This window comes from Rissa tridactyla, chromosome 9 (assembly GCF_028500815.1).
Source record: "Rissa tridactyla isolate bRisTri1 chromosome 9, bRisTri1.patW.cur.20221130, whole genome shotgun sequence".
NCBI classification, from domain to species: Eukaryota; Metazoa; Chordata; class Aves; order Charadriiformes; family Laridae; genus Rissa; species Rissa tridactyla.
The window spans coordinates 22,018,027-22,033,185 of record NC_071474.1 but is presented as its reverse complement, the minus strand read 5'-3'; the positions used below and the strand labels follow the sequence as shown (position 1 = coordinate 22,033,185).

The window sequence follows — 15,159 nt, the reverse complement described above, 5'->3', positions numbered from 1 at the left end:
TCATGCTGGTCGGGGCCCAATGGGGGTCAGTGGGGTGCACGCTCCTTTTCCACCTCCATGGTCAATGCTAATTTGATCCCTCATGGCATCAAATTAGAAAAGGCATAATCCTGCTGTTGAAGTGCTTGCGGGAGCCAGATGATACCCTCGTGGAAATCAGCCCTCTTGCAAAAGTAAAGGCAACCTTGAGAAATCCCTACTTGAGTAGATCAAAGCTTCCTCCAACATCGCATGGTGTTTCTCTGCGTTGCCTCTGGCTGAGCCCCACTAGGTGTTGCGGTGCTGCACTGTTGGAACGAATTTGTACCACTTGTATCCCACCGTATTTATCCAAGTGGAGCTCTGAGACCTTCCCTGGGAAGGCGATGTTATACCGGGCTGTGCCGACACACGTGCAACACCCAACACCAGAGTCCTAAGCAGCAGCGCAGCTGCAGCCAGCACTGTGTGTCTCACCATCCATCTCTTTGCACCCTGTCCTTAGCTCCACAGGTGATTCGTAAGATCAGGGCAGAACAATTTTCCGATGCGTCAGGAAACCTGAAACTTTGGTGCCAGTTCTTCAATATTTTGAGTGATTCTAAGCTGATGTGGTACAAGGACGAGATCCCTGTAGCAGAAGCCCAAAGGAGGTAACCTGCCGGCTCCGCTTTGTTGTAGTCCTTGCTCATAGCCTTGGGTTCGTGTGTTAAACCCGGCTCCTTGCGTTTGCTGGGGTGAAGATGCCCCTTGTGTGTTAGGCTGCATGGGAAGCTCATTGCATGGCACGGTACGTTGTAAATTTTACCTTCTCGGTGCCCGGGGAGGGAGGGATCGCCCAGATGGGGAATTGCCAGCAAATTTGTCCTATTGATGGTCCATCTGGAGCCTTACTTAAGGGCTGGTGCTTTGAGTAGCAGAGCCCTGGGGAGGGCAGAGCCTGACCCCAAACCTCGGGGAGGGCCAGGAAGGTGCTGTGCCCATCTTTGGGTTTGAGAACTGGGTATGGGCTGCAAAACTGGGACCCCAAGTGATACACGTGGGGGGGCAGCTGTGCTGGGAGGCTCTGGACGCTGCACCCTAGCAGGTGTTTCCATGCAGCCACCGCTGACAAGCACCACCAGGGAAAAAGCAGCCCTGGCTGTGTCCCTTGGCACTGCCCTTGCACTGGGAGAGCATGTTCGGACAGCCGGGTGGCATGCTGTGTCCTGGGTGCTCCTTTGGGTGCATTACGGAGAGCAACTTGTTCTCAAGCCCAAGGGAGCTTGTGTGGGAACATCACCCACGTTGGGTAGGATTTGCCTGATGCCTTGGAGTGTCCCTTGAGCTCCCTTTGTAATGAGCAGGCAGAAAGAGGTGCTTCTGGGGCCGAAATGATCTCCTATGGCAGATACTGGAGCTGGGGCAGGTGGACCAGGAGTGGCCATTGCCTTCTAGCTGACCAGAGAAGGGCCGGCTCAGCCAGCGGGTCTCAGGATGAGGGTCCCACCTCTTCCCTCTGCGGCCCGTCATCCCCTTGCTGATTCACGCCGGCCATGGGGGTCAGAAACGGGCCTTTGGTTCTTGTGGAGACCTATCTGCCCGGTGTGTCATCACCTTGGCTAGAGGGACTGCCCGCCCAAAGCTTGGTGTTGCAGGCTGGAGAAGGCTGGAAGCCTGCTGGTGCTGAATTCGTGCTTTGCCAGGCCCTCAGAGAGGGGAGGCTGCAGGATGGGGGGTGCTCTCTGCCCTCACCCCTGAATGGCTGAAAACGAAGCTGGACACCCCTGTGGCTGTTTGCCTTCCAGCCATCCCATCTAGATGCAGGTCTGTTAGCCCAAGCGCAGCCCTGACTCAGCCACCCTGAAGGCAAGTAACTTTATCGGTCTGTAGCCCAGTCTTGGCCAGATTTTGCCAGGCTTGCCTGGAAGATGAGCATCTCTGTGAGTACAAACTGCAGGGGAAGACTCCTGGTGCCATGAGGTGCTGGGGAGCAGCTGGGATGCTCTGGGGCTGGCTTCCTCTGCAGCCCTCTTCCAGCCCTCCAAGGGCGGCGTGGTGCCTCCCCCGCAGTGCGTGTGACAGGGCTCCCCTGTGCCCCTACGCGTCACACGGGGCTGATGCCATGCTCCGCTTTCTTCCAGCACCGGCGACGAGGGCCAGGCAGCCTTGGCTGTCGTGCAGGCATCCCAGAAGGACTGCGGGGTCTACCGGTGCGTGATCAGCAATGAGTACGGCACTGACTCCACCGATTTCCTGCTCAGCCCAGAAGGTGAGGAGCCTTCAGCAGCCTGGCAGCTCTACGGGCTGCCCGGCTGTGCCGTGGGGCAGCGCGGCAAGCCGCAAAGAGGGCTTGGTGGCAGGCTGCAGAGGGGGAGCCCTGCACCCCCCAAACACCGCCTCTGTGAGGTGCCTCTGCCTCCACCTGCTAATTTATGAGTGATTCACACCTCCTTCCTTGCCATCTCTCAGTGTGCCGTCCTCCTTGGTATCCCTCGGTGTCCCATCTACCTGTGGGGCAGGGGGGGATCCTGGCAGTCCTTGACGCCTTTTTGCTTTGTGTCTCCTCTAGTGCTGTCAGGATTTGTCTTGCGGGAAGAGATTGAAGGTAAGGGCCATGTGCTGACGAGCTGCAACTGCTGCCCCTCGCTGTGCCGGGGGCAGGCAGCTCTGTGGTGGGGGCAGGAGGTGTCCCCCTTGTCCCCCCTCACCAGCTCTTCCCCCCGCCAGTTGGAGAGGAGATCGAGATGACGCCCATGGTGTTCGCCAAGGGCTTGGCTGATGCAGGCTACTGGGGGGATAAGCTCTTCGGGCGTGTGGTGAGCGAGGACATGGAAGTGGGTGCCGGTTTCCTGCGCAAAGCCTGCCGTGCCAGAGCCATCTACGGCCTGGAGCCCATCTTTGAGTCTGGCTGCACCTGCGTCATCAAAGTGCACAATTTCATTGTCTTTGGGACCAAGAATGAGAACAGCCTCATCGAGAAGAACTACGATATCACCATCCAGGTGGGCACCCTCCGCCTGTCTCCCCACTCCTCCTCCATCTGTCTGAGCCGCAGTCCTGAGCTCTGTGCCCACTTTCTTTATTTCTCTCCACTTTCCTGAATGCTCCGGAGGGGTCGAGCTGTCCAAGCGGGCTGCCGGTATCCTTGTTATTCTTGGCTACAGCTCTTCTCTCTGAGCAGCACTGAGCTGCTTGGAGCTTTTCTGTCACTTGTCCTTTGCTCAGGGAAACAACTGGCAGCGGTCCCAAGGAATACCTCGCCAGGCAGGGGGTCCTAGGGAGGCAGTGGTGCGAGGCGGGACAGGGCCCTGACTCTCCTGCTTGCTTCTCCAGGAATGTAAAATCCAGAATTCCAGCCGCGAGTACTGCAAGATCTTTGCTGCTGAGGCACGAGCCGTCCCTGATTTTGGAGCGGTGCCTGAGTAAGTAAGGCTCCACTGGCTTGACAGCCTGGCGGAGTGTCCTGGGGGATGGCAGGAGGGTTCCCGGTGGGTGCTGGGGACATCCTGAGGGGCAGCACCCTCTTCTTCCACCCTCACGCGGGAGGGATACTGGGGGGAAGGCATGGGGAGAAGGCAGAAGCCAGGGTTGCAGACCACGGTGCACATCTCCACGTGCTGCGGTGGCAGAGCTTGCCGGCTGGTGCTGACCCCATCTCTGCACTCCTGCGCAGGATAATTCCTGTGTACCTGATTTACCGACCGTCCAACAACATCCCCTATGCCACCATGGAGGAGGACCTGGGCAGGCCCTGCGAGCAGTACTGTGTCACTGAGAGAGATGGCAGCTTGGTGGCACGAGGCACCTCAGAGATCGTGCTCAAATGCTGCACCTTCCAGCATTGGGTCTACCAGTGGACGAATGGAAACATCCTCGTGACGGACATGGAAGGTAAAGGGATCTCTCATCTGATTCCCGTGGCCCCTCGCCACCCTCTGGCCTGCAAAAGGAGGAGGAAGAGCCCTAGCCTGGCCCTCCTCCCTCTTTCCTCACGTGCCATGGAGCCCAGCTCCCAGGGCCATGACCTGCCCTTCGTGCTGGTGCCCATCCTTCTCTGGGCAGAGACTGGTTGTCCTCCCTCTTGTTGCAGGAGTGGGCTGGAAGATGACCAACGTGCGGATCGCCACCAACCTGAAAGGGTGAGTGACCCCAAGCTGCTGGTGCAGGGTGGCCTCAGCTGTCCCCAGCTCTGCTGCTCTGGCGGAGGGCCATGGGGGTGAGCATGACTGGGCTTTGTCCTCGGCTCCCTGCTCTCGCCAGATGTTTCCTGGTGCAAAGCAGGGGCTGAGGATGGCTGTGTTGGCAGGTTCCAGGGCCTGAAGGAAAGCTGCTTCCCCTCCCTGCTGGAGCAATTTGTGGCCGCTCACCAGTGTAACCGTTACTGCGGCATCCTGGGCCTGAAGACGCTGGAGCCAGCCAAGCCCAAGGGCTCCAAGAGCCCCTCCATGGGTAGGAAATCTGCCCAGTCCAGCCCCCAGCTGCAGAAGAAGGGGCTGGCGAGTCCCCAGGGGACCCGTAAGGCTGCCGTGAGCCCCAAGAGCTCCAGGAGAGCTGCGGAAACAGGGGAGGCCCTGGCAGCCTCCAAACCCAGCTCAGGAGACAGTGGCAGGTCTGGCCGCCCACAGTAGCCGGAGCGGCTGCGGCTGGGACCCCGGGCTCCAATGCCAGTCTGAGCAGCCCAGAGGCAGCCCGTGAGTGGGCCAGGGAAGGGAGACCCTGGCAGCAGCCGCTGCCCCTGCTCTCCTCCCTATGGCTCCTGCTCCGGCCCATGGCGCTCGCGTTGTGTGGTGTGTGCTAGTGTGAGCGGCTCGGCCGGGGTCATGGAGGGGCTGTGAACTGGAACCCTTGCCCGTACCTTTTCACAAGAGCTGCTGCCAGTGGTGGAGCCTGGGGGCCACGTGTCCCCCCATGCTCGGGCTCGCTTTCCTCTCTCCAGTCTCTCCATTTGCCTTCCTTAAGGCAGTGGCTGTCTGAGCTGTTCCCTCCGGCTTTGCCGGCACCGTGCCCTCTGCCTGGCTCCCTCGAGCAAACTGGGCTTCTGGGCTGCCCTCCTGCCTCCCAGCACCTCGTGTCCCTCCTTGTGTCCTCCATAAAGCCACCGCGCCAAGCCCTGCCAGTGCTCTGTGTCAAGGATGTGAACCCTAACAGCGCCTAGGCGGTCCTCTTTGCCCTGGCGCACTGTGATTTAAAAGTTTTTGCTGCAGAGGGGTTTAGTGGTGGGCTGCAGGGCTCCTGCTGCTGCCGCATGTGGCTCTGGGGTGCAGGCCAGTCCCCTGGTGGGGTGCTGGCATCGGTACCGGCGGCTGCACGGGGGTGGGATTTTGCTTTCCCCCCCCTCCTTTGCCTGGTGGACACTGCAGGTGACGGTGCTGCTGTGGGTGCCGGCCAGCGCCATGGTCAGGATGCTCTACCTCACACGGGGCGAGGTAGGGAGGCCTCCCCTCCGTGCCTCGCGCCACTTTGGCCCATGCGGGTGTCCAGCCAGCAGGAGTCACCCCTCCTTGCCCACCTGCTGCGTGCGGACCCCGTACGCCCTGCCCAGCCCCACAGCATGACCTGGTCACACTTGCTTAGTGTCGTCCCCCGGTGGCAGCGGGCAGCACCCCCTCTGGGCCCCGCGGTGGGAGACGGCAGTGGATGGGCAGCGATGCTCACGAGGGAGAGTACAGCGCCCTGTGTTGCATCAAGCCTCCCTTGTGCCCGTCGGCTCTCTCAGGCAGCCGGCAGAGCGTGGCAGGGGGCAGCGAGGCTTGCGGAGAGCCCCAGCTGCTGCTGCTTCGTCTCGCTGCAGAGTGTCACCTTCCCCAGGGCTTCGGAGGAGGCTGCCGGGCGCCAGCAGGGCCACCCCGCAGCGTGGTGTCCGAAACAGTGGCTCGGTGCAGCCGGGCAGAGGAGGGCAGGGAGTGGGGCTGAGAGTGCGGTGTGCTCCGGGGTCCTGGTGCTTTGTTGTTAGGTCATTGTAAAATAACGATGTACATAACGTGGCCCTGTTGGCGAATGGGTGCTCTCGAGTGCAATAAAGCGAGAAGGACTGGCCTGGTCCCCGGTGCTGTGGTCCCTGCGGAAAGGATGCACCCAAGCGCGCGGCGGGACGGGGTGGCTTTGCATTTGGGGGAAGGAAATGTCTTCAAGTAATGGCTCTATCCCCCCCTGCACCCCATCCCGGTGAGAAGAGGGTGGCCAGGGCTGGACCCTAAAGCTGATGAGGTTTGCAGACAACGCTGGCTACAGCCCGACAAAGCGCCCTGTGCCCTGCAGGATGGCTGCGGTCGGGGCCAGGGATGCTGAGGGCAGGCACACGGGGATTTCCAGGGTTTATTTGGGAGCAGTTTGTTGTGTCCATGGGGCCAGCACCTACGGGCGCTGGTTGCAAGGTGCACAGGGATGTCCATCATCACGGCAGTGGAGAAGACCAGACACGCAGGTCTCTGGCAGGGTTTTTTCTGCCTGGGGGATCAGTCCTGGCAGACCCTGGTGCCCTCGCCCCTGCCGCGGGCAGCTGCCTGCGGGATTCTAGATTGTCCCCATGCAGGACGTGTGGTTGTAGTGCCCGCAGCACTGCGTCAGGCACAGCACGCTGTCCCCCACGCCGGCCCAGGGTCCCGTGAAGGAGAGTGTCCCGTTCTCGAGCACCGAGCTGGAAGGAGAGAAGCGGGGTCGGGACAAGCTGCCACCCCACCACCCCGGTCCCCCAGCAGGGCCGTACGGCTCCTTCCCACCCACCTGGCAAAGAGCTGCTTGCAGCACATGTACGTGGTGTAGCTGGTAGAGCTGAAGTTGGCGGTGCTGAGGAAGGTCACGCAGTCGCCCAGCTCCGTTGGCACATAAAGGAGACCTGGGGCACAAAGTCTCCTGGTCGGGGCTCGTGCGAGCCCATGCATACAAATCCCACGCCCTGACTGTGCGTGCAAATCCTGTGCCCCAGCCCCACTCGCAAAGCCCGTGCCCCAACTGTGCTTGCTTGCAAGTCCTGTACCTGGGACTGTGCTTCCAGGTCCCATGCGCCGTCCCACCACCTCACCCCCTAGACAGACGCAGCGGCGGCCCCGGGGAGCTCCTTGCAGTGCCCCACATGTCCCGATCCCAGCCCAGCTGTGGATGAGGGGCCCCGGCAGAGCTATTGGGCTTGGGCAGCACCTGGCAAAGCCACGGGGGGACAGCAGAGGGGTTGGAAACCCTGGCAGAGCCATGGGGAGGACAGCCCAGCCGTCCCCGTCCCTGCCACCTGTGTTTATAGGGGTCTTCATCCCTCTGCCTGTCCCTCCTCAGCTCCTCCTGGCCCCGCTGGCAGTGGCAGGGACCTACCTGCCAGGCAGGCGTTGAGCATGGAGACGCAGATGCCGGTGAGCAGGGCTCGCAGCACGACGGAGGCCAGGTCACCCTTGCGCTGGGGCACCATGGAGGCTGCGGGGCAAAGCAGAGACCGGGGACAGTCAGAGCCTTGCTCCGGCTCTGCGCCAGGTTGAGGACAGGTGGGGACATGTCCCAGGTCCCCGGCTGGCTCTGCCACCGAGTGCCCTGCCCACCCCAAGCCCTGGTGTCAGAGCCCTCAGCGATCTCAGCCCTGGAGTCTCTGCTCTTTGCCCCGTGGCTGGCTGGCACCTGGGCTTGTGGCACATGCACGTGCTCTTGCCCACGGGTGCAGCACAAAATCATCCCTATCAATGCGTAAAAGTCCTGTTTCTTATCTGGGTGCTGGCAGAGACCAAACATGGAGGCTTGAGGGCAGCACGTTCCTCCTGCCCCAGCTGAGCCCTCGCTCCCCGGGAGCAGGATCTCCCTGCGTGGTGCCCAGGCACCCAGGACGCGGGTCACACTCACCCAGGCCTCCCAGCATGATGCCGATGGAGCTGAGGTTGGCGAATCCGCAGAGCGCGAAGGTGGTGATGCTCTCGGCTCGCTCCTGGAGGAGACAGCGACAGGGGCTGGTCACCTTGGCCCAGCCACCAGAGCTGGTCATCAGGCCCAGAGCACCCAGAGCTGAGCACCGTGTCGCAGCTCCCAGCCCAGCCGGACACCATGGAGCCGAGTCCCACATCCCCATCCCTTCTCCTTCAGCTGTTTTTGGGAGCGAGGATGCAGTTGGTGGGCAGCCTGCCCCTGGGAGAGGCTGGGCTGGGGGGGACAGAGGGCCCTGTAGCGCCATGATCTGCCCCATCAAGAAGCAGGGTTAATGGGACAAGGGCTTCGCCGATTCCTTCAGAATGAGCCCAGCAGTGCGTGGACATCCAAGTCTAGCTGTCCATAGGTGCACTCCCACCCCCAGCACCACCATCCCCCTGCCTGCCCTCCCCCTGTCTGCCTGGCCAGGTCCCATGCCCTGTTTCGGCTGGCTCCATCCCCGCGCTGTGCCCGACAGGGTGGCCGGGTGTCCCTCACAGATATCCACTGCTTCCGGCTCCCGTCCCACTCCTCCAGGCCCGACAGGCGGTTTTTCTTGTAGGTGGCCAGCTGCTGGTACGCCACGAACTCGTTCAGGAAGATCTTGATCCCCAAGAGCTCGGCCACCAGCGGCGAGTCTGCCCAGTCTGCCCCCATGAGAAAGGCCACAGGCATGAGGACGTAGGAGCAAATCACCTGGGAAAAGTGTCCCAGAAGGGAACAACTCAGGGCTGACCACCTGCGTCGCCCCCGGCTCAGACACCCGCTGCCAGCACTTGCCCAACACCCAGCAGGGGTCTCGGCAGCCTCCTGAGGCAGTGGGCAAAGGTGGGCATGGTGGGGGGGAGCCTCGGGGCTGCCTGTGGGGTTACCTGGAAGGAGAGCCCCTCGACGTCCACCATCTCCCCTAACCAGCGCAAAGCAGCGTTGATGAACTCCAGCACGGCCAAGAAGGCAATGAGGTTGGCCGCGATGTTGGCCACGAGCCCCACGGAGGCGGCAGCCCCATTGCTTGCAGCTTCCAGGATGTTCTGCTCTTCCCTGTGTGGAGAAAGACCCCGATGGGCTCACGTGGCCGCACAGCTCCTGTGTGGGCTCAGCTCTTGCTCCGTGGGTGTGCCCACACCACAGGCTCCCCCAACCTCAGAGACGTCCGCTTGTGGCCCTGGAATTGCTCCCATGGCTTCCCCACGCTGGCCAGGATGCGTGCAGCCCTGCTCCACCATCCCCCTCCTCGCACTCACCCGCTGGAAAGGCGGATGCTTGCTTTGCCCTTGAACTTGGACTCTTCCACTTCGGGGTAGACGAGTTTGGACATGGCGAGGGCGCAGGGTGCGGCCATCACGGAGGCTGCGATCAGCGATGCCGCGTCTATCTGCAAGGCGCACGCCGTGGGCTGAGGCACCTCCGTGCGAGGCTGCGCCCGTGGCGTGCCACCCCAGGGCGCCCCAGCACGTGGCCGGCATCAGCCAGCGAAGCTCGGAGCCGCTCAGGGCTCCCTGTTGGCTCGGTGGGGGGGAAATGTCCCTTTTTTTCCCATCTTAGCCGGCCGCGGCATGTAGGGCAGCTCGCCTGGGTGGAGGCATTGCTGGAGCCGCAGGGATCGCGGCCTCGGAGATGTTAATCTCTCCTGCTGTTTGACCTAATCGTGATGATTCTCGTCCCTCCCTTGTCCCTGTTTATCACTATCAGAGCAATAGGTTGTGCAACATTGCGAACTTCTACCTGCTGACGAAGAGCCAGGCTCCCAGTCTCACCCCTGCCCGGCCCACCTAGTGACAACATCTCATTTCGCTGACCTTTCACCCTCGGCTTCCCATTTAAGGAGACTAATTAACGTTTAAAGAGCAGGAGCTCAGCCAGCAGGTCGAGGGGAAGGTTTATTCCCCATCACGGAGCGCTGATGAGGCCAGGTTTGGACACCGCGTCTGGGGCTGAGGCACCGATGGACTGGAGAGGGCATCCCGGGGGGCTGGGGCACAGGACCACCAGGGCGATGCTGCAGGAGCTGGGCTTGCTCAGCTGGCAGGAGAGAGGGCGCAAGGGGCTGTGGTTGCTGTTCCCAACTACTCAAAAGGGGTTCGGAGGGAAGACGCTGCTCAGAGGTGCCCAGTGAAAGGGTGAGAAGCAACAACGCAGTTTCAGTGGGGAAATCCCAGTTGGATATAAGGGAAAAAATTGGTCCCCGTGACCGGGACGCCTCTGGGGTGGACCAGAGAGGTGAGGGGAGATCTCCGTCCATGGGGATGTTCACCACAACCTGGACAAGGCCCTGGGCATCCCCTTGGGCTTTGCCATCACCTCATTTGGGTGGGAGGGTGGATCGGAGACTCCCAGCGAGTCCTTTTGGGCTAAATTATCCCGTGATTGGATGAGATTTGCACCACTCACTGTGCAAGGACAGGCAGTGAGGGCCCCACCGCAGTGCCCTCTGCCTGGAAGGACTCCGGGGTTTTGGCCACACCAGCCAAGGTGAGGCCGGACATGGAGGCACCCTGCCCTCATCCTGCTTATGGAAGGGGACCGTGCGGCACCTGCTGGGGGTCTCCTCCCCCCCTGCAAGTCCAGGGCAGGTCTTGCGTGTCAGGACCCCACAGCCAGGAGCACGTGGCATATGTGACTCACCCCAAAGGATATGTAGGCACCCATCACGCTGCCTGCAATGGTGGAAAAGCCACCGGTCATCACAGCGTGGATTTCTGAACGGGTCATGTCTGCCAGGTAGGGGCGGATGAGCAGTGGCGCTTCCGTCTGTGAGAGAGAAAACCCCGTTGTCCTTGAGGGAGGGCCACGCGGGGACACGGGTCTTCTGGGAAGGGAGGAGAAGACCCTTCCTCTGGGCAGGCTCAGCTGCAAGGGCTGAGAAGGTGGGTCTTCTGCCCAGGTCCTTACCTGTCCCACAAAAATGTTCCCCGCCACACTGAGGGTCTCGGTGGGAGTGGTGCCCATCGAGATCTGAAGCAGCCAGGAGATCTGGGGAGAGACGGGGCCACCGCGTTCATAAAGGCTCCTGGCACCCTGCCACCCACTCCGGGAAGCAGGGCACTGTGTGGCCCTCCAGCCTGCTGCAACAGAGGTGGCCTTGGGAAGCGCCACCAGACCAGGTAGCAACATCAGCCCCAGGGTTGGGCTTTCTCAGGAGGAGATGCAAGAAGGAAGAGGGGGTTTGCGTGTATTCTTTTAGCAGGACAAATCACCTCAAATTAGTACCACCCCAGTTTTCCTGGGACATCCCACAGCTGATCATAGTAGTCAGAGAAGCCACCAGGGGCTTCTACTTTCTGCCACCGTCCCAGAGCCAGGTGTGTGGCCCTACCTTGACAATGAGCCACTGCATGACGCCGAGGTAGTAGAGGATGGACATCACACAACTGAAGAAAACAACGATGGGCAGAGTCTGCAGGCAAGGCAGCGGGGCGCAGGGGTTAGAGAGCAGAGCAGCACGTCTGAGCACACCTGGGGACCAAGCCCCTCTGTCCCACAAGCTGGGCACGGCACGGTGCTGCATAGCCAGCCCAAGCTATCAGGTTGCCACAATGCTGGGCCAGCGTGGCAGGAGGGCCAGGGGCCAGCGCACATCCCCCATGGCACTGAGGAGGTCTACAGGCGGGTGCAAAGCTGAGGGAGACCCATCCTTGAGCTGGTTGAGCTCCGGCAACACCGGCTGCATTCAGCTCTCTGGGACTCAGCAAGGCAGCCAGGCCAGAAGACCAGGCTCTGCCTCTCCCTCCTGTACCCCGTTCCCCGGGCTGACCTGAAAGGCAAAGACTTCTTCAATGAGCGTGTTCCCGAAGACGAAGCTGGAGCCAGCTGTGGTGTAGCTCAGGAAGTACTGCAAGTGGAGAAGTTACATGGTAGGACAGAGGTCTCCATTAGCTCTTTCCCTGACATCTCACTTCCACCTAGCAGGGGGTTGTACCCACAGCTCCCTTCACTACCCCGCCAGAGAAGGACCTTGTGAAACCTAAGCTGGGGACACTGGTTTGCTGTCTCCGAGTCACAGGGCACCGCTCCAACCTGCAAGGGGGACCGCACCAAAGGGCCTGGGCTGCTGCAGAAAACCAGGAAAGAGACGGCTCTTCTCCAGCTCCCCCCAAAAATGTTTGTGAGCAAATGTGCAGTCCCCGCAGCTTCTCTGCCCCGTGCCACCCTCTGCTCTTCCTGCTGATCCCAGGGGAGTTACATGGAGAGTGCAAGCATGGGACAGACTCAGTACCTGGATCTGATCACCCAGCCACTGGAAAGCTTGGACGCCAGGGGATGTTCGGAGGACGAAGAGTCCAAACAAGAACTCCAAGCCAAGACCCCAGAAAACGGCTCTCCAGGACACCTGGGGACCAAGAGCAGAGCGGGGACTGAGAGGTTAGCGAAGGCTCCAGACTTCCCTCTCTGCCTTCCTGACCCTTTGACAGCTGCACATGGCAAACACCATCACACTGTGCCCTGGGTGACAGTCCTGGGGGTGCTAATAAAGAAAGTGTCATAGAAACCCACAAACATGGTGATAGTAGAAGAAGACAAGTCGGTGGGATGCAGGAACCAGCTGATGGAACATAACCTGCCAGGCTTACCCAGGAGGAGACAAGCATAGAGACCTCCTGATGGTTTGACCAGTAGTACAGACCCTCTAGGGCAAAACTTCCTGTTCCTTTGGAGGAAGGGGATGGAGAGATTGCCCAAAACATTGAAGCAGGTTGGGTTGGAAGCCACTGGGGCTTCCACCATTTCTGCCCAAGCCACCCAGGGCGCCTGAACCTCAGACCCACCTTCTACCTGCAGACACCTGATGCTCAGGCATGGGTCTGGTGCTGGGTCTCTGGGTCTGACCCGCTATGAGGGACATGGTGGAAAAGAGGATGGAGACACTAGGGGGGAGCCCTGAGCTGAGCAGTGGGAAGAAGGTAGCTTTGGGTCTCCATCCAGCCAACCAGCTCGGCTCCCCAGGGTGTGCCCAGCTCTGCCCTGGAGCCCTGGCAGGCTTCTGCTTCCTCCAGGGAGCTCCGGCAGTGGGCCATCTGGAGATGCCAGTGGGAAGGGAGCACTTGTTCCCCAGTGCTGCGTGGCTACCTCCTGCGAGGGGACCCATGGCCAAGCCACGCCTGAAACACCTACTGCGCCGTGGTGCTTGGAGCAGGCAAACAGGAACAGCACCAAAAAGCAGAAGCCAGCTAATGAGATGAGCTGCTCCGGATTTCTGGAGGTGTCCAAAGCCAGCCACGTGATCAGGCCTCCCAGGAGGGCCACCCACACCAGCCTGCAAAGGAAATCCCAGACTGTCACAGAGAGGATGTCCCCAGGGGGAGAGCAGCTCAGGAAGGGCAGGATCTAATTGTGCAGGAGATGCCACTGCAAGGACGATGCATCTGATGAAACCTGGGGATCGCACACCAATGAGGGGTGCGAGTAGCCATCACGCCACTGAGGTAGAGCAGTAAGACGTTTCTGCCATGACTTTTAAGTGGCTCCCAGGTTGGGCCATGCCTTATCATTCAGGAGGTGCCTGCACGGCACCAGGGCATGTGCCCAACGCCAGCGGCTGTCAGTTGCACCAGCCCAGCTCTGGTGGGGCAGCCATGGGAGAGGGGACCAGGCACCGGGAGGGATGTGGCCCTGCCTCTTCCTTACTCACCATTTCAGCCATGGCCAGGACTTCTGGAAGCACTTCCAAACGGGGCTGAGGAGCAGCAATACCTTTGCCCCACAGTGCTTCTTAAAGAAGCTCCAGCAGGCGAAGAAGACAACCACAGCAGTCATGATGACCAAGGCAAGGGCTCGCTGAAAGTTGAGCCAACAGGCCGCAATGAAGTAGCACAGGTAGGCTGGAGAAGGCACATTGGGGGTCAGAAATGTCAGGGCCAGAGGATCACAGATTCATAACACTAACCAGGGCCAACAAAGAGGTTCATTTCCTCCAAATGTCCTTTCCTGGCCACCCTTGAGGCTCGCATCTGTGTGTGGGGAGGACTTGGGGAGTACCACCCCAGCAGCCGGGCGCACTGGTGGTAGCAACTCAGCTGTCTGGGGGTACGTGGGGCGAGCAGAAGAGGCACAGCAAACCCTTTGGGTAGGAGGGGAAAGGGGAGGACAGTGAAGTGCAGGTAGGACCCATGGACAGGCGTGGTGGGGTGAGGAGGAGGAAGGCAGTGGGGCTGGTGAGAGCAGGTACAACCTCCAGGTGGGTGTCTGTGCCCAGTGCTTGGAGTCTGTGGGCACAGCCCGCCAAAGGGATGTGGAGATGGGGTCTCGGTGCCGGGAAGTCCTCACCTACTCCAAGAAGCCCCTGGACGACCATTTTCAACACCTTGGCATGAACCTTGCAGAAGCGCTTTGCCTTGGATGCCGGCTGCAGGGCCTTCCTGGGAAGAGTCACACGCCAGAGACGTGAGAAGTGCAGAAGATGGATCCTGAAGATCAACCCAACTCAACGGAGCCGGGACGTGACCGTGCCTCCCAGAGGGCGCTTGTGGCAGCGGCATGGTGGTGTCGGTGTGCTGTGGCCTCTATCACTCTGCTGCCCACACCCTGGAGGAGCGAGCTGGCCCGTTATGGCAGGGGAGACCCCACTACCCAGCCCAGCACCCCGGGCACCCGAGCGGAGGCTTGCTCTGGGTGGCTGCTATGGGGACAGAGAGCTGCCACTGCCACCCTGCAAAGCCGTACGAAGCCATCAGGCACCTTGTCCCCTCTGTGGTCAATGTGACCCTACTCTGCTCCCAGAACAGGTACTTGCAAGCCTGGTTTGACTCCAGGAGAAACGCCGGCCCAAGGATTGTGGACTCGCTGTTATCGCTGGAAATACCCCACATACACACACACATCTCCAGGGGCTGTCCTACCTGCAGTAGGAGGACAGTCTCCCTTCTCCTCTCCTCTCCTCCTTGCTCTCGCCACGTGGACCATCACATTCCTCATAGAGTCTCTCCTCCCCCTGGAAAACACGGTTAGCGGGAGCACACTGAGCAGCTCCTGCAGCCCGACCCGGGGGAAGGGAGGACTCACCAGGGAGCTGAAAGCTGGGTTATCTGCACCCTTCTCAAGGTTGTCCAGGGTTATCTGTTTTTCTTCCATCTCCAGAAGTGATGCAGCTTCAACGCATCAGAGAAACTGCACTGCGAGGGACCAACGTTGGCTGGGGAGAGGAGGAGGGGATCAGCTTTGGGAAGGATGAACATCCAACCCTGATTTTTCAATTTTGGGTCTCTGAGGGGAGGACACCCTTTGCAGTAGGGATTCGGAGCAGTTCCTTCACCAGCATGTCAAGGGACCATCCCAGGGGGTCCTCAAGCCATGGGGCTGGTGTGCTGACTGCCTTGTTCT

The 15,159-nt window shown here is 60.7% G+C and overlaps 2 protein-coding genes across 3 annotated transcripts in view; one reads left to right on the top strand and one right to left on the bottom strand.

Annotated features, from left to right (window-relative positions):
• Positions 1-6,002, top strand: part of ALPK3 (alpha kinase 3) — a 33,992-nt gene extending 27,990 nt beyond the window's left edge. For both annotated transcript variants that reach the window (XM_054214801.1, XM_054214800.1), the window contains 8 exons: positions 485-632; positions 2,103-2,230; positions 2,531-2,566; positions 2,689-2,963; positions 3,295-3,383; positions 3,635-3,852; positions 4,052-4,100; positions 4,268-6,002. In XM_054214801.1, the coding sequence (XP_054070776.1) occupies positions 485-632; positions 2,103-2,230; positions 2,531-2,566; positions 2,689-2,963; positions 3,295-3,383; positions 3,635-3,852; positions 4,052-4,100; positions 4,268-4,589 (1,265 nt within the window). In that variant the 3' untranslated portion in view covers positions 4,590-6,002. The remainder of the gene's footprint in view (positions 1-484; positions 633-2,102; positions 2,231-2,530; positions 2,567-2,688; positions 2,964-3,294; positions 3,384-3,634; positions 3,853-4,051; positions 4,101-4,267) is intronic.
• A 472-nt stretch (positions 6,003-6,474) lies between these two features.
• On the bottom strand, positions 6,475-14,910 carry SLC28A2 (solute carrier family 28 member 2). The gene is made up of 17 exons (XM_054214803.1): positions 14,842-14,910; positions 14,679-14,770; positions 14,107-14,198; positions 13,472-13,661; positions 12,955-13,096; positions 12,059-12,172; positions 11,597-11,674; positions 11,159-11,239; positions 10,735-10,815; positions 10,468-10,593; positions 9,087-9,217; positions 8,715-8,883; positions 8,341-8,538; positions 7,783-7,864; positions 7,267-7,365; positions 6,685-6,796; positions 6,475-6,598 (listed from the first exon to the last, which is right to left on the bottom strand). Exons 1-17 carry the CDS (start codon positions 14,908-14,910, stop codon positions 6,475-6,477), a joined length of 1,980 nt encoding a protein of 659 aa, XP_054070778.1.
• Positions 14,911-15,159: the final 249 nt, after the last annotated feature.

Excerpts from the sequence above, each read along its gene's own strand:
- SLC28A2 (XM_054214803.1), bottom strand. The coding sequence starts at position 14,910 with ATGGAAGAAAAACAGATAACCCTGGACAACCTTGAGAAGGGTGCAGAT. Across the intron at positions 9,218-10,467 it reads GTGCCTACATATCCTTTGGG|ATAGACGCGGCATCGCTGAT; the intron begins GTGAGTCACATA and ends TGCGCCTTGCAG. Across the intron at positions 7,865-8,340 it reads GCCGGAAGCAGTGGATATCT|GAGCGAGCCGAGAGCATCAC; the intron begins GTGAGGGACACC and ends TGTCTCCTCCAG.